Source organism: Apaloderma vittatum, unplaced genomic scaffold (assembly GCF_000703405.1).
Source record: "Apaloderma vittatum isolate BGI_N311 unplaced genomic scaffold, ASM70340v1 scaffold95, whole genome shotgun sequence".
NCBI lineage: Eukaryota > Metazoa > Chordata > Aves > Trogoniformes > Trogonidae > Apaloderma > Apaloderma vittatum.
The window spans coordinates 25,436-43,919 of record NW_009716312.1 but is presented as its reverse complement, the minus strand read 5'-3'; the positions used below and the strand labels follow the sequence as shown (position 1 = coordinate 43,919).

Sequence of the window (18,484 nt, the reverse complement as noted above, 5' to 3'; positions counted from 1 at the left end):
TGCAAAGGCTGAATGTCCACGTTGTACTAAAACAGTGCATCCCAGAGCAGCGCCGGTGAATCTCAGAAGAGAGAGAAGGTGGCAGCACTGGCCTAAAGGTAAACACACGGGCAAGGCAGGCTCAGGCAGAATGGATAAAGAAGATAAGGAGGCAGGACAGCCTGAAGATGAAGTAATTGGAGGAGAAAGGTGGGAAGAAACAGTCAGACAAAAGGAGTGACAAAGCAAGACCCATAAGGATGAAATGTTGAAAAAGAGGAAAAAATGTCTAGAAAGCCAGAGAGAGAGGGACAAAAAAAAAAAAAAAGAGTAGAAACACAGCAGTAGAGCAGAAGACATCTTTTGATTGATCATTTCTTGGTCCAAAGAAATGTTTTGGAGGTTATATGAAATGAATTTGCAGCCAGTTGAGACCCATTCTCCGTTACTCAACTCAACAGAAGAGAGTAGCCATGTACAGTAAATCCAGTCAGAGATGGTCTTTGCTGTGTTGCACATTGTTGAAACCTCTTCCAAACCTACATGCAAAGGCTGAATGTCCACGTTGTACTAAATCAGTGCATCCCAGAGCAGCGCCGGTGAATGGTCTTTCTCAGACTAATTTTAGGTCTGCACTTAATTTACTCCTAAATTTTTCTTACAGATCGAGGTCACTGAGCATAAACAATGAAGAAAGGTTTAGCAGAAAAAGGCTTTTCGAGCATCCTTCCTTCTTGACTACCGAGTGCTTATTTGACGCTGGCCGTACCAAACAGCTTCTGGTCTGTCATACTGATCACCGCGTCGGTATTTTCATGTCCCAGCCTGCACCTTTTAGTCTTTGTGGCAGGATTGCATGCTCGATGTGGTAAAGGCCCTCATTCTAGACACAGTGGCTGGAGAAAGGAATGATCCTGCCCCTCCTTCAAGTTCTGAAGGTGTTGTCCAATGTACATTCCCAATTACCTTAGGCTATAAGGCACAGCCTGTTGGATCTCCATCCTTCAAGATTCCAGTTGCAGCTACACGGTCAAACTCACCTAGTGCTGGCAGCAGCTCTGCTTTGAGCAACAGGTTGGACCAGCGACCTGAAGAGGTCCCGAGGTCCCTCCTGAGGTTGTCTCTAAAGCTCTCCAAATTCTACGAGCCTGTGTCTTCCCAGTACTCTTTACACAGATCGAGCGACTCTATCCAAGGGATGTGATTGGGCTGGGAAGCTGTTGGCTCTGAATGCTATTAGTGCCTTATCGTAATTAAAGCAGGGGATCCAGAATTGCAGCTGTGCTGCTAAGTAGTGTCGGTCGAAGTTTGGAAGTCCTAATCCCTCATCTGCCACGGATAATTGTAATGTCTGCATTTTAATCCCAGGATTGTGTTTGGCCATGTGAAGAAGGCTACAGCAGGATTTAATTAACAAGTAGGATAAAGCCCATCTAAAAAAGTCAGGGGAAAGATGCATCCATCTTATCAGTTCCTTTTGCTTCTGTAGCAACAGCTTATTAGAGCTGAAAGTAAAGATAGCTTTAAGAGAAAGAGAGAGCTCTGTCCCAGATATTTAATTGAGGGAGTGATTATTTTATAGGGTGGCAACAGCGATCTCTTTACTCAGATCTGACCCACGCTGATTTATTTGCAATCTAAGACATACTGACATTCATCTGCCGAATTAAAGACTGAGGACAATTCCTCCAGTGGCACAGCCATAAAGCATGAGCCGCTGCTGAAGTCGGTGGTTTTGGCTAGTAGAAGGCAACAGAGGCACAAGAGGAAAGCAAGAAGAGCTGTAAATTGTACGGTGCTTTTCAGAAAATTATAAGAGCAGCGTCCAGCTGCCTGAATTTTTAAATGGGGAAAACAGGACGCGCACCTAGAGATTTAAGAGGACAACAATTTTGAAGCAATTGCGAAAAGTAAGAGCTCACGCCTACAGTCACCGTTCCAGCCACCTCTAAAAGATGAAGAAACAGCTACAAGCTTATAATAAAACCCGCACGGCCATAATTTTGCCAGGATTCAAAAAGCACAGTTGTTTGGTAGAAGGCAATTGAGACTTTTTTTTAACATATATTCAGTAGTAAAAAAGTAACTGTCCTTCTTGTCTTTTCCTTTATCCATATTTTCATGGGGAAATAAATCAGAATGGGCCATATACAACGGATAAACTTATATGTCACCTTCGACGCTAGGTAAGGGTGAGTAATGCAAGGAAAAGGCATATCAAGCCCTTTGCTTGCACACATAAACAAAGTAGCTGAATTTGACAAATTTTATGATAGTGCTCCATAATAGCAGCAGTACCCAGGGTATATTAATTCTGTTTAAAAATACTTTTATACTTTGTTTTGGGAGCCCTTTCTAGAGTTGGTCAACCAAGTGTATGTCTGTTGGGAGTTAGATCCAATTCTTCTCCTCCTTTTGAAGCAGAAAGGTAACAGATAATGCAGAAGAACAGACCAGAAAAGGATGCCTTAACAGCGATAACTGCACAGAGATACTTGCGAAAATCCCACCTGAACTGATAAAGAGGAATATATAAAACACACTATGATTTTCGTATGAGTCATCTGAAACATTAAAACCTATGATAAAGTCGTTTTTATGCGACAACTAAGAAAACACACTTTGTGCTGGGAAGTGATTTGCAAAATACCAATACCTAACTCGCAGAAAAATAAACTTTGTGCTAGTGAGACCAGGCTCCTAAATTGGATGCAGATCAAGGGGTATGAGTAGACTTCACAACAGTCATCTACAGTGACTTTTCCAGACTTCATAAAAGGAAAAAAATTTAGAGGACTGTTTTAAGTAAATATTTTGCATCAACTTCCACATTCAACTTCACCAATGTAATTTAACTTAAGAGGCTTTGGGTAAACATGTAGATACGTTCCAGTACTTTAGGAAATTGCCAACAATTTCCTTGGATTTTAAAAAGAAGTCTGTAAAATATACATTTTTTGCTATTATTCCCCTTAGGCAGTTTACTTTCAAATACTTTTCGCATAACATAGTGCTAGATCGAACTGGGCCAAATCAAATAACAACAAGTAGTACATTTGAAGGCAAGGACTTCCGCAACTACGTGGTAGGGTGGGAAGTTTGCTAAGAATATCACATACTTTTGGATACAGAAAAAGACAGATTAAGCCATATTTTTAAGTATGTGGGGTTTACTTCCTTCCTGAGCACTGCTCCTGCATCCTGCTTACCAGGGATGCTGCACGGCTTACTGCTGAGCCGGGTCCACTCCGTAAAAAGACGACTAGAAATGATCTTGCTGTCGTTGGCCAGCCTTGGGTGCTGCTCATGGCTACGTGGAGGAATCCACTACGGATACTGAGCAACCATCACCTTTTCTCTTCTCCCTGACAATGAAAACCACTAGGTTGTATGACGTCCTGTTCCTTGTGATATGCCACAAGTCTACTACGGCACTGTGTAGCAGACAGACGTGTGAACGTTTGCCTTGAACATTTCTTGGCGTTTTACATTTTTACTTAGTTTGACATTTTTACTTAGTTTATGCTTAAGTTTCTTTCTTGTAGTTAGGTATAATACTGCCTATTATAAGTTGTTATCGTCCCTTCTCCTTGTTATCATTAATTAACATGCAGCGTGCTGCAGTTTGTTGTACACCCAGTCTTTTCCTGGTTATCATTAAGCCTTACACGTGTCATGTAGCTAAAAACTAAGTCCGATCTATACGCTGTGAGAAATTAATAAATATTTATGTATGGACCTTGAGACTTGTCTCCCTGTTGTCCACTCCAGTGGGGAATTACAAATCCAAGTCACTTATCCCTCCTTCCTGGGCGGGACGTGACACACTGCCCCAGCAGCATCCTCCCACCACAGAGTACCTGAGAGTATCTCCACTTCTGACACTTGACGCTGGCTGCTTTCGGTAGGGATGGCACAACCCTCTCCAGGTGACTGAGAATTAACTGCTGCACCTCTGCAGGGTCTGAATCCAGGTGCTGGCTTCCAAACGTCACAGTGGTGTGAACGACGACCGAGGGCCCAATTTCAGGAGACTCTGAAGAAGAGAGATGTTTTTGACAGATTACTTACCAATGCTTGCCTTCCCTGCACGCTGACAGTTGTGCCTCTAGCCTAATAGTCAATAAGAATGAAAATATCTGTGGCACCACCCTGTTCTTCCAGCTGGAAAAAACCACAGGGAGTAACACAAGTTGTTGAGAAGCAGCACAGTGAAGACATGCAGTCTTTCTGCATAATCTGTGATGGGTTTCCCATTGCAATAACCCTAGATCCACTTATGTTTCCTAAAGGAACCTCAAGGCATTCCCACACCCGGTAAGCAGCTGGAAGGAAACTCTTCCCAGCGAATACTCTGGAAGCAAACTCTTCCCTTTTCCCCTCCCAGACAAGGAAGGTGACCACCTGGCAATCATGGCAAACTGGTAAAAGCAAAAGGCAAGCAGAAGCATGTGAAACTCCTTTGTATGATTTTTTTTTCCAGCCAGGTGTACAAATAGTAACAATTAGTGTCCCTATAGCCGGAGGGCACTTCGAGGCATGCAGCCACAGCCACCCACCTGCAGGGTCTTGCTTGGGTGGTGGTTGTGGAGCTGAGGCTTCCCGAAAGGCTGGGACTGGTGTTACCGTTGGCAACAGTAAAGCCTAAACCCTTTACCAAAGGCTGAAGCTCACTCAGCCATGCTGGAAGATTAAAGTATTGGATGGTGCACTTTTTTCTGTATTTTTCTGATGGAAGATTATTCTTTGAAACGGAACAGCTCTGTCGCCACTCACGGGGAGGAGCATGAGCCCCCACTGCCAATCTGCTTACCCACCTACAGCCGATTAATTTACATTCTTCCTCCTCTGTACATTTGAAATGCATATCCCTTTAAGGGGACAATCTCTGCAACACAGAAATATGGAAGATTTGGATGGGAAATCATCATGAGAGAAAAATTAAGGCAAAGGGCAAAAAAAGAAGAGTGTTTGTTGCATTACTGTGAAAAACATCTGCTCCCTCTAAAATAGCTGCATATTGGTCAAGCAACAGTATTTACATAGTTGAAAGGCCAGAATAAAACCATCAGTTTACATTTGTGGAGGAAGAGAAGGGGAACAGAAGCCAGGGCAGGTTAGCTTGAGAAATCAGCACTTGTGGCCGGCACAAGTGAACTCAAATTCTGCTGCTCCAGCAGCATCCAGGTAATTGACGTGCAGTTGTCTACACGCACATTTTGGGGAGCGTGAACCTTCAACTGCTGGCCTAAGGAAAATACATACGAGTAAGCAAAACTCAAAAAAAGAGTTAAAAACCAACAAGGCTGCAGAGCCAGGCAGCTCAAGTGCTGCTGTTCATGGCAGCAGACCTGGAAAAGGCCAAGCTTCATTATAGCTGGTTATAAGTTCTCTAGCAAGAGACTTCTGTCCCCACCAGCATGTTGGCTTCTCACCTTGCAGACTTGGTCTGGACAGTCGACAATGAGCAGCCAGAGAATTCAGCTAAAAGAGCGGATTTTCAGGCTCGGTGACCTCCCTGTGCCAAGGTAAGATGAAGACCCAGCAGATCCTTGTGTGAGTCACTCCTGCTAGTGCTGTTCCACTTTGAAAGCGCAGGATGCATTTGCTGGAGCAAGGACACAACCTGGGTCCTGCTATATTGCAGCTGAGAGCTCAAACTCACTGAGCTGGTCGTTAAATCAAGCGATCCCCTCTCACTCCATTAACCAGGAATTCCCTCTTTTGGAAGCAGAAAGTCTCTTCTGGACAAACCTTTGTTTGAATTAGCAAATTCCTAGAAAAATATTTTAGCTTCAGCAAAGAAGCATTTTATGATCAAGAAATCCACAAAGAAAAAGGCAGCTGAACACTTTCTGACCTGTTCTGGCTGTTAGGCATCAAGCTTGAAAGAAATCTTTCTCTCTGCTGCGTTGGTGAAGAGATAGCCAGATCCAGCTCCTCCAGCTGGAGATGCCCTTTGAGAAGGTGACAAATGTCAGCCTTCCAAAGGCGACCAAAATGTCTTTCTCTGATAAGCTTTCCATCCTGGGATGATCACTTCAGAACACGCTCCCGAGGTGCAGCAACCACAGCAAGCATGACAGCGATGGCTTTAGCTTCAGTTGGGAGGATCACTTCACTGAGTCTCTTTTCTTGGGTGGGCCAGCTCAGTCAACCCTCGCTCTCGAGAAAATATGGCAAATAGAGTGGGATGGTGTTTCCCAGCTGTGATCAGGGATGCACCCTGACAGGCCACGACTGAAGGCACTGAACCTTGGTGCTGTCTTTTCCTGATGTTCTCTTTTTCCAAGTTAGGGACTCCTAAGAGCAGATCTCTTGCTTCACTCCCTGGGTTGGCATCGCAAGCTCTGTTGTCAGCAAGCATTAGAGCTCTTGTCCTGCTTGATTTCCCGAAGCGACCAGAAACTTTAGAGTTTGTTTCCTATTTTAATTTGAGCTGCTGATTTTCCTTCTCTTTTGTCTTGGGCTTGACAGTAAGGGATGGACACTGGGGATGGACAGGTCCAAGATAGCCACCCTACATAGATCTGGGATGAGGGCAAAGCAGATCTGGGGACTGAGACTGCAGAGTGAAACATGGACCATCCTTGTCCAGAGGCTGAGGGTCAGCCAAAGGGACCATCTCCTTCCCTGAGCTCTGACGAACTGATCACCTGAGTCTAAGATCCAGCCTCAGGTTCATCTTCCTGAGATTCGTCCTGCTACTCCCAAGCCTGGTTTCACAGGCTAGCACAGGACATATCCTTGTTTGCATCAGCTTTTCCAACTGCCTGGAAGAACATCAGTAATGCTACTTGATCCCTTGCTCCCATTTAGAGAGGGAAAACAGGTATTCTGACATCTCTGTATAGAGACTGTCAAAGACGGAAGACCAAGTGTGGAAGCCTACTAGGTACCTCTGAAATTATTACATGGTGTTTTGGCAAATTCTTCCACATAAACTTGGCAAAAAGGCTCACTAAAAGACGACCAAGCATTTTACTAAAGTAAATGCTCATTGCTTGCTCTGACTTTCTATAGCCAACGATTCTTGGATAGGGCTGCCTTCATTCAATTCTCTCATCTCTTCCACAGCATGTACAAAACAAGTTTCAGAACAGGCAGTTCGTTGAGTTTTTAATTCCTCCTTTGAGCTACTGATAGCTTGGAGAGCTTCCAGAGGCCACTGAGTCACAGCCTTCCAGTATTGAAATATGCAGCCTGCGAGGATCAAGTTTAGCCTCAAGCCTTTTTCTTTCTTCTGAAAAAAATACTAGCTAAGAAAGGCGTTTAAAATAGATTCTTCGCTGAAAGCAGTGGGGGTATCTCAGTCTCGATGCACCAGGTATGAACGATGGCTCGTCTGTCACAGGACTAGAACCAGTATTTTCCTCTCAAACTTTGATCAGGCTGCAACAACCACCTTAAAACCGAGGGCTTCAGGTGGGGCTTCTCGTGAGATTTTTAATTTCCTTGCAATGATGCAAGTGGTCCACGGCTGTGCTAGCAGATGACAAGGCACGGCAGGGGAAGCTGGCACGAGACAATCTTTAAGGTTCCTTCCAACACAAACCATTCTGTGATTCTACGGGTTTCCTTCACTTCTGTTTTAAGTTTTCCTCGTTTTACTGTTCATTTCATTTGCTCTGCTGCATCTCTGCAGGACCAACACCAGCAGCTAGCAGATGTGACAGATGTGAGGATAAGCACTGCTTCTGAAACTCATTTTTCTTCCCATAAACAATCTGTGGTGTATCGCCCTGGACAGCTCAGCACTCCCTCCGTGACAGGGAAGGTGGCACACGAGCTGCAGCATCCCTGCCTGTGGAGCAGCTGGCTTGGGGGGACGGGAGGAGGGGTAGAGCCAGGCCCTGATGTGGGTCCCAGATTTAACACGGCCACCCTCCTTGATATGTCTTGGCCACCACCACCAGCTACACGCAGTCATTCTGAGCAGAGCAGTAAAGGTGAACAAACCCCAGGTCTTTTGTCTCAAAGTCAAAGTATGAAGTTTCACCAGTCCCCCCGCCACAATCCCAGCCCACAAAGACCTTACGGGAGACGCTGAAGCACTCCAGACCAAAGTCTGGCTGCACTGCCGGTCTGATCAGCTGCATCTTCCCCTCTTAGTGAGTCTGAAACCACATACACGGAAAAAGAAAATAGATGTATTTAAAAGACAGGAGATCAAATAAATGTGGAATTAAGCAAGTGGTGAATTGAAAAGCGAGGATCTAACTGCACCTTCTACATCCTACAGGGAAGGTGACAGAGATGACAGTCAGACTTTTTTTAGACGTTCAAAGCAGGACGAGAGCTAACGGGCACAGCTGCAGCGCGAGAAAATCTCATCTGGACGTGAGAATACAGCCCCTTCCCGTGCGAGCAGGGCAGCCCTAGGATGAGGCTCTGTGTGGCATGGTGTCGCCACCCTTGGGGACCACCTGCCCTTGCCTACACACCTGCTGTATCTGTGATGTTTTCTCTGACGGACGCAGGGTGTAGCCTTGCAGGTTTATATAAGCCGATGAAGAAGATGAGGAAGATCTTGAACACCGAGTAGCTTGAAGTACAAGTCACAGGTAGGGGACACATCACCTGTCTGGAAGGAGTGTCAAGGACAGAAAGCACGAAAGCCACCAGGGTTCACTGCACACTGTTCTTCAGCCAGTTACAACCATGAACTAAGCACCAGCAAAGTCTCTCCATGCCGAACTCTCTGGGGAAACTGGATCTCGATACAATCTGGAAATGAAGGGAATGGAGAACGGATTGTGAGCAGAAGGCAGCCATCTCCTTCTTAACGTCCCAGGACTGTCCCAACACTTGTCATTTATTCCCAGCAGGAGGAATCACACAGGCTGTGTAAAGAGAAGGACAGACTGCCGACAGTGAGAATTTATGCAGGACTAAGCCTGTTAGAAGTATTATCTTCCACGAAAAAAGGATGAGGCTAATAAAAGAGTCCCCAAAGAAGAATGCAGAGAACAAAGCCCAGGGCCATTCCCCCAGCACAGTGGCTTGCAGCTCGAGAGCATGTGGCATCAGAAAGGTGGCTCCTTTTACCCTGCCATTAGTGTGGGATAAAAAAGCCTGTGGGTGAATTCCTCCGTGCGCTTTGTACTGCAGGACAGTGCCAATATGAACAGTCCGTGGTGGGAACTTTTCGGATGACATTAAGGGTGTGAAGTCAGCTGCTGTGGCGGCCACATCCTCCTTACCATCAGGGAAGGAAGGGGACAGAGAGATCACTAAAGCTTAAACACCTCAATAAACAACACACAACTTCTCAGAGAAAGCCCATGGTGGATTATCTGCCCACCAAACTGTTCTCCCTCGCAGAATGCAAGAGCCTCTTGTCTCTGGTGAAGCTACACCAAGGTCAGGGTTCAGTCCCTAAATCCAGAAGACGCTTTAGAGATTAGCTGCAATCCCTGAAATCCACAGAGGCCTTAAGCTTCCTTAGCAGGGAGAACACCATCAGAGCTTGAGAGTCATTTAGCAAATAGGCAGGATGGTATCTACCATGTACTGGGAGTGCAACAGGTTGAAAAGTAACTGTGGAAGGGGAGGAACTGGTGGGTAACACGGATTTGAAGGCACCAGGAAGGGGTCAGAGCACAGCACTCTGTGTGTTAATGGCAGAAGTTACCCTAAGAAGGACTCATCCACGCTTCAATGCTGCCCACGTGGCTAGCAGTGGAGGCTTGGCAAAGACAGGGAGAAGCAGCTATTGCTCAGCTGAAAAGCTCTGAAACAAGGAACTGCACGTGTGCCTGCAAGGGACACGGTGTCCATCGAGGCACCAAGGACAGGGTGTTCAGAGAGGCTGGTCAGCCTCGAACAGGACACTTCATGGAGAAGCACGAGGAGCAGGGACTGCGATCTGCAAGCCCTGGAAGCGCCTCGTGGCTCACAGCCTCCGCAAAGCCCATAAATCCACCCGCCCTTGGGAGAATGAGATCTGTTCTGATAAAGGCATAAAAGTAAGTAGCCAGAACCCGCAGATCAGTCTGCAGTCTCCATAAGTACATTCACCACCGGTCCACAAAGAGGACTGAAAACTTTTTCTGGTTCAGCTGCCCTGACATTAAAACTTGCTGGACAGTGAACATGGACAAAGCTTGAAGAATTGTCTGTTTGTGCCAAGGGGGCTTGGTTGGACTTACTTCCCAGTTAATTTATTAGTGCATTCAGAAAATACCCAGCAGAGCATTGTCTGCCTCGGAGTCAGAGGACTTAAGGAAGGAGTGACCTCCAGAGGTCTCTAGTCCAACCTCCTGCTCAGAACAGGGTCCAGCCGAATGGCTGGAATTCATCCAGCACTGGCAGCAGCACCATGTCTCTCCTTCCTAGGGGATCGATCCTAGGGCTGGAAGCCCTCTCCAGCAGAGACCAGCGTACAGATGTGATAGGCACATACCCTCTACAGGAATGGTTCCATCCTTCCTAGGGGACAGTGTCAAGTATTTTCCTCATGTTACTGCCCAAAACCTAGAGGCAGAACAGATAGTGATAAAAAACGAGACGAGGTTGCTTCCTGCCCCTCAGGTTTTTTAAATCTTTCTGAGGAGATGTGTTTCACTATCCAAAATCTATTCTGGTCCCAAGTAGCATGAGGGGAACGGAAAGGACTTCATCATTGCCACACCACATGAGCCTTTGAAGGTCGACTGTAAGGGACACACTGCTGGGCCAGCACAGAGGGCAGCACAGAAGCTGGCCACTGCTCTGGGAGGCCTCCTAAAACTCCATCTAAAACTAAAAAAGAACAGTGATCAACTTTACCATGCCTAGCAAGCGAGACAGAGGTTCGCTTTCAAAATGCCACGCTGCTCTTTAGCGAAGGGTTCGTGCGCCTCCTGAGTTCTCCTCAGAAGTTCCTGTGGTTTGTAAGGTCCCGTATTCTCCCTGGAATAAAATCTGCTCCATCTCACAGGAGACATTTGGGAAGAGCCCCCGTAAAGAACAGCACTAGCTTTTTTATATTCAGAAATTCAGCATTTCATTAGCCTTAGAGACAGTTTTTGATTCGTTTTCTAAAAGGCAGGCAGGGTGGCCAGGGGATTACAAAGCAGTTGGCCAACCAAAATAAATAACTCTTCCATCTTCCTAAAAACGCTTATTTTGGTACTGAGAAGATAAAGGAACCTATATTTTAAAATTAAAAAAGATACTCAAGAATTACACGGATCCTGAAAACCTGTAAGATGAATCTTCCCTTCAAATTATATAACCTTGCAATCCTGAAGCAAAAGAAGGGAGCTGCTTCCATTTTTACATGTCATCTGTCTTTAGTCCTCGAGAACGCAAAGAGATGCAAAGACTGCAGTATTACAGAAACGAGGCTTGAAATAATTTATACCAAAGAATTCCCACTGTCCCCCCCCGACCAGTTATAAATATTGATGGGGTGTTTAAGGCAGCCAATCATACAAATATTTAATATTCATATGTATCGCAGAGGGAATTCAACATACACTTCTTGTAGGCCCTTCCTTACGTAACGTTCAAGCGCACTACCTCTGCGGACGGAGCCGTGGTTTCATGAAGAGCAGCTGATGCAAAAAGCCTTCCTTCTTGGGGCTTCACCGCGCTCCAAATTACATCAGTAACAGCAGCCTTTGAGGGTTAGACTACTTGTTTTTAGGTAGACATTCTAGAGATGTAGAGATTTTTTTGTATAATGATGTGTTTCACCAAGTGGTCCCTTAGCAGAAAGTAATTTCTTTTGGATGTCTATAGTTCAATGCCGTTTACTAAGATGTTACTATTCGATGTGGTAATGAATCCACGAACTGTGGATACAACAAAGTAGGTGCAGAAACCTCAGAAAAGAAATCAAATTTCTACTTGTGTCTGATCCATTAGCCACTTCTGCCTAGAGAAGGGCAGCCATGCTCCTCTCTCTGTGGAGGCTGTACTCCTGGTAAGCACAGCAGCCACATCGGACGGGTAGCAAAGCAATTTTTCCTCTTAAGATTAATGCAAGGGAGAGGAGGGATGCACGCAGGCACACGAGAAATAACACACAACTGAATAGACAGGGACAGTGTACAGGGCATGGAGGAGGAACGGTGGATGTGGGACTGCTCAGGCATCAAGTGGAAAAGGCGATGGCTTTTGGGAAGGAGCAGTGTCCTGAAAGATCTCAGGTGTTTCACCCAAGACAACCAGTGTAAACCTCAGCCTGAGCACTTCTGCTTTCTCTCTCTGAACACCTACTTTTCAATCGTCACCATTGTCTTCTTCAGATGAACGCAATCAATTCAAGAATGGGAAGAAAGACGAGTGAGTGGGGCATGGTGGTAAAACATCAGCAATGGCACCCCAAAAAAGCAGCAAATGAGACAGTGAGCTGCTGTTGTGCCTCCCACTGAAATGGTCTGGCTGTCAGTCAGAAGCTCAGAAACAAAACTACAATTGCAAAATACTTGTGTATGTACTAAAAACAAACATAAAGGAACTTTACATTCAAGTGTTTTGGCTGCGGAACTCCATCTGTGTAAATAAATTTTACACTCAGCCTCCCTTGCCCATGCTGTCCTCAAGTAAGTACGTGTGTGCCTCCACCCTCAGCAGAGCTGTGCACGAGTTAGACGAAAAGGTAACCACCTGGCAACCGTTTCTGATTTTTATACCTCTTGATGTCAGCATTACTGAACACGAGAGAGCCATGCTCTCCAACCCTCCTGCGCTCAGCTAGAAACATCGCTCTCGCTAGCACACACCGCTCTCTCCCTGCTGCTCCTTTTCCTGGAACAAAATGCAAATCTGCAAAATGCACGTTCCCTAGGAAAGACGGCGCAGCCAAGGCAGCTGTTTGCCTGTTTGCATGCCACCAGGAGGGTCCTACAGCAGAGAAATCATCTTCAGTTGCTGGCCCCCAGCTTGTTCCAGCCCTCTGAAGGTATACAATTTGTTCTTCTTGGTAAAATTTGCTCATATAAACAGATCTCTCCCCCAACAGGAGGGAAATTTCCGTGAGAAAGCTATGTGCCAGCACTAATGTTCTGCTAGTTTCTATATACTTGTCAACAATATGCCCCAAATAATAGGCTTTCTATTTGGTTAAATTGCATTTGGAGACAGCAAAGACTGAGATATTTGACAATTCCATTACAATTCTGTAATAATTCTGTATTTGTTCTCTGTGCTGACACTTTGAGACCACATACACAAGCGGGTGAGGAAAGGATGGATGAACTCTCCCTTGAGCTGTGTCCTCTTCTGCACAGAAGAGGACAAACACAGCACTACTCTGTATTTGGCTTTTCTTACACTCTTACATACTCACTATTGGTCCCTGCTGGAGGAAGTATATCAGGGTGGACGAATCTTTGTTTTGGCCAGTGCAGTCACTCTTTCACTTTATTTTCCCTCTTTTCAGACCAACAGACTAAATTCTTAGGGGAAATAATACAACTGGGCTTCCACGGGCGTGAGCTGATCCATCTCTCCAACTCCGCTGCTCCCAGCATAAACTGCTGTTTCTGGAGACAAAAACCCAGCTGGCTTTGGTGCAGGGAAGGGCATGTTTGGAAAAGCTGACTTGAATTGTGCTGTCACCCACAAGGAGTGCTAGGTCCCGTGTCCAACCCAGAATAAGCCCATGCCCGTCTGGCTGAGCAGCAGACCCTTCTGAGAAGATCCTGTTGGTGATGGTGGATCCACCACCGAGTACAAGCCAGCAGTCTGAAGGTGGCAAATCACATCACGCCAGGGCCTTGAGCAGCATGAACTAACTTCGCAGGTGGATCTAGCTTCAGACTTTGTGTGGCGATATGACCAGACGACCTCCAGTGGTCCCTTCCAACCTGAATGACCATGACTCTAACTGGTAGAGGCAGAAAATGGAACAGGAGGTGACATCTGGAAGTTCAGACTGCAGAAGACACACCTCTTCACCCAACGGAGGTGCAGCCCTGGGACGCCAGCGATGTGGGTTTTCATAAAACCTCAGCTAGGCAAGGCACAGCTGTCCCAACCTTGTGTTAGCACAGCCTGCTGTGAGTGGGAGCTGCAGAAATCTTCAAAGGTCCTGGCCACCAGCCCCACTGCGGCACTGTGACAGTCCTTCATCACATCATAGAATCATTTAGGTTGGAAAAGACCTTTAAGATCATAGAATCATAGAATCCTAGAACAATTCAGGCTGGAAAAGACCCTTGGGATCATTGAGTCCAACCACTGACCCTACACTACAAGTTCACCCCTAAACCACATCACCCAACACCCCATCTAAGTGACACTTGAACACATCCAGGGATGGTGACTCAACCCACCCTAGGCAGTCTATTCCAGTGTCTGACCACTCTTTCGGTGAAGAATTTCTTCCTAATGTCCAGCCTAAACCTGCCCGGTGCAACCATTGCCCTGGTTCTGTCCCTAATGACCTGTCAGAAGAGACCAGCCCCAACCTCTCTACAATGTCCTTTCAAGTAATTGTAGAGCATGATGAGATCCCCCCTCAGCCTCCTCTTGGTCAAACTGAACAGACCCAGCTCCCTCAATCTCTCCTCACAAGGTCTGTTCTCCAGGCCCTTCACCAGCTTTGTTGCCCTCCTCTGCACTCGCTCCAACACCTCGAGATCTCTCCTGTACTGAGGTGCCCAAAACTGAACACGACTCAAAGTAACATAGCGATGCCAGGCCCGCCACTAAACCATGTCACCAACTGCTACATCTACATCTACACCTCCAAGGATGGTGACTGCACCTGGGCAGCCTGTTCCAGTGCTTAACAACCCTTTTGGTGAAGAAATTTTTCCTAATGTCCAATCTAAAGCTCCTCAGGTGTAACTTGCGGCCATTTCCTCTTATCCTATCACCTGTTACCTGGGAGAAGAGACCAACCTCCACCTTGTTACAACCTCTTTTCAGCGGTTGTAGAAAGTGATAAGGTTCCCCTCAGCCTCCTCTTCTCCAGGCTGAACAATCCCAGTTCCTTCAGCCACGTCTCACCAGACTTGTTCTCCAGGCCCTTCACCAGCTTCGTTGCCCTTCTTTGGACCTGCTCCAGCACCTCGATGGCTTTATTACATTAAATTTCATGTTTACAGTGTAAGAGAGGGAAGTCACGCCCAACGTTACGGCTGTTTTTTAGCGTGGTTTCCCTGCCCCACAGGTACCAATATCACCAATGTCTGCTGGCTGCAGCAAGAAACGGAATCCTGACTGAACAAGGACTGAAACAAGAAATCTGCCAGGTCTAAATGTAGACATGCTTTAGTGCAGTGAATTCGGCAATGCTTACTTATTAGGTACTAGGCAGCGGCTGATTTTTTGAAAATCCTTCCTTATTCTGCGCCGGTGAGCCACAGTGCTTTGTAGGTCACCACAAAGGTGGGTAGGTTGTGACCCTCACTTCACCGAAATGGTTAAACCTGGCTGCTGTTGCAGGGCGAGCAAGGAACAGAATTGGGAAGTGTTTTTGGCGCCTAATGAACTTGATTAAACTCAAATGCTAGTGTTTTTTCTCCAGCTATTCTACGCCAACACACTCTTAGTATAATAATAATATTAGTTAATAAATAAACCGTATACTTACTCAACTGCCATCTTCCAGAAACAGAGGAGAAGTGTCTGCCTGGTGGGATGTCCTCCAGGCTCTCCTAAGCAGCCATACGATGCGCAGCCATTGCCTGGATTTTCCATGATTATAAAAGCACACTGGCTAACTCTGAATCAGGCTGAACAGCCTCAATTATATAACTCATTACTACTTCCAAGCACGCTTAGTGGAAAGAACAGGAGTTGTAAAGTAATGGATGATGGGAAACAAATTGGCATGTGTGTGAACCGATGTTTAAACAAAGGAACTCCATCTCTTTCTTGGAATAGCAACATTTTGATGTCTCAGATCCCTTGACGCTGGTTTCATAAATGCAGTAACGTAAACCATGTGCTGGGTGGTGATTTTCTGAAGAGCTTACCGCTTTCATTGTGTATTTTATTACAGGCCAAATGTGACATTAAATGCTATCCGCTGCAGCTTGGAGTTAAATACTTGCTCTGTTCAGAATAGCAACACTCAATTAAACAGCATTTTTCATGATCTACACCCTCTATTGTCGCTGTGTTTAAGGGAAATAATGGGAGCACTGACCTATATTGCGTTTCTTATTATCGACGGAGATGAAGCGTATGCAGGGATTATCAGTGATGTACTGTGCAGCCCAGGGGACATCAATCCGTGTACCAGCTTCATAAAAAAGTCCCAGAGCGTAGCGGGAGGAGTAGCTCACAGATTCCAGTTGCTGCTTTTGACTTTCACTAATTACTGCGGAAAAAAAAAACAATTAAAAAAATCAGACAATCCCTCTTCTCTCAGAACATTTAATATGTGAATGCTGTGGTTAAGCTGATTATTCCTTCCTGAAAACAATCAGACTGCTAAAACTAAGAATTTAATATTAAGCCTACTGTTTTGTAATTTTTTTTTCTGGGACACCTCTTCATGAAGTTTTAATGGTGCATTAGGTAGAGTACATCCTTCATGCACAACCCTCCCCCCATCTGTTGGTGGTTTATCTCCCAGTTCAGTTGCCTCCGACTCCTAACTTCGAAAACTTTTTCCAATTTTTTTTCTCAAAGGGCGAATAGATGGGAATAAGAGGTTTGGGTTGCCTCTAGCACATCAAAGAATTGATTGTATGACTCTGAATAAACCCAGATGACTTCACATATCAACGAAATCAACGCAAGGACTCTGTGGGGAAAACAGCCCTGCAACTACTGCGCGGAAATTCAAGTGGATTGAGAAAACTCTGTGCTTCAGCACACAAAGGGCTCGTAGTGAAGTTCAGCTCCTCCAGCTGAAGGTATTTTAAAGCAGTTTAGAAAATTTAAGAGCAAATAGGAATTGGTGGACAACCGGCTGAACATGAGCCAGCAGTGTGCCCAGGTGGCCAAGAAGGCCAACGGCATCCTGGCCTGTATCAGAAATGGTGTGACCAGCAGGAGGAGGGAGGTGATCATGCCCCTGTACTCGGCACTCGTGAGACCTCACCTCGAGTACTGTGTCCAGTTTTGGTCACCACAGCACAAGAAGGACATGGAGGTGCTGGAGCGGGTGCAGAGAAGGGCAACAAGGCTTGTGAGAGGTCTGGAAAACATGCCCTGTGAAGAGCGGCTGAGGGAACTGGGTTTGTTTAGTCTGGAGAAGAGGAGGCTGAGAGGAGACCTTATTGCCCTCTACAACTACCTAAAAGGAGGCTGGAGTGAGGCTGGTGCTGGTCTCTTCTCTCTGATTACTAATGACAGGACAAGGGGAAATGGCCTCAAGTTGCGTCAGGGTAAGTTTAGATTGGATATTCGGAGGAAGTTCTTTCCTGAACGAGTGGTGAGGCACTGGAACAGGCTGCCCAGGGAGGTGGTGGAGTCACCAACCCTGGAGGTGTTTAAAAAAAAAGTAGATCTGGCACTTGAGGCTGTGGTGTAGTGGTTGGGTGTGCTGGGATGAAGGTTGGACTAGATCATCTTCAGAGGTCCCTTCCAACCCCTAACATTCTGTGATTCTGTGATTCTGTGAATGAACCCATTCCTCCCTGTGATTAACTCTTCTACCTTCTAATTACAGCAAGAAGTGTGCCTCAATTTCATAATCTTCATGAAAAGATGTGCAGCCCCACTGCGCATTGCAACACTATTTTATTTCATGCCAAAGAGAAGTACGACAGTTTGACTGATTGTGGAGTCAGGTACCATGTGTCTCTTCCCACAACCAAATGGACCCCTAAATCATTCTCTGATCTTCAGAAGAACTTCAGTGGAAGTTCTGCCCCAAGACAGCCCAGCCCCATGCATGGGGCAGGCTGGGATGGGCTGGAAGGGACAGCTCTTCACGCAAAGCTCCACAGGTGAGAGGCATCTACGGACTCACGCACACCAAGCGGGCCAGGAGTCACAGCGACAAAGGCCAACTACGCCGGCGTGAGAGCATCCAGCGATTCAAGGGAAGGTGTTACTCCTCTTGAGCGAGACCACTCCTGGACATGCTGCACAGTTGGTCAAGCCAACTGACAAAACCAAACGGGATAAAGTCCTGTGCAGGGTCACTCAACACCGAGTCTCCATTCCCTGAGTCACCCAGACACAACCCCGCACACCCTGCTGCAGTTGGGCCTGTTGGGAGCGGAGTTAGGCTGGGGACGTCCACCTTGGTGCCTCCAGACAGAGCTGGTGGGACTGAGTGGTTCTGCATACCTTCCCCACACCACGGCTGCTTCCAAGCCACCGTGACCGACATGCTTCAGAGAAGAACACTGGCACGACTGGCCTCGCTGCCACGACTAACGCTGCTCTTCAGAACGTGTGTCTTCATCACACGCTCTCTCCCCAGGACCTGATCTTTCCTGCTGTGCCAACGTGAGACTCTAGGGACCAGGGCTATAAATCAAAGCCCAGCTCCTACCAACCTGTGAGTGACCATTTCAGTTGTACACGTCTACACGTGCTGAGGTCAAATCGGTCATGACTACTCCATTCCGGCAACATTTCCACGTGGCCTCCCAAAACGTGC

At 46.4% G+C, this 18,484-nt stretch overlaps 1 protein-coding gene across 1 annotated transcript; it reads right to left on the bottom strand.

The window, feature by feature from the left end:
• Positions 1-3,839: 3,839 nt before the first annotated feature.
• On the bottom strand, positions 3,840-18,211 carry LOC104273960 (renalase-like; the record flags this gene model as incomplete). Its single annotated transcript, XM_009869463.1, has 3 exons — positions 18,169-18,211; positions 16,070-16,243; positions 3,840-4,015 (listed from the first exon to the last, which is right to left on the bottom strand). Coding segments are annotated over exons 1-3 (393 nt in total), but the record flags the coding sequence as incomplete, so codon positions are not given.
• Between the last annotated feature and the right edge of the window lie 273 nt (positions 18,212-18,484).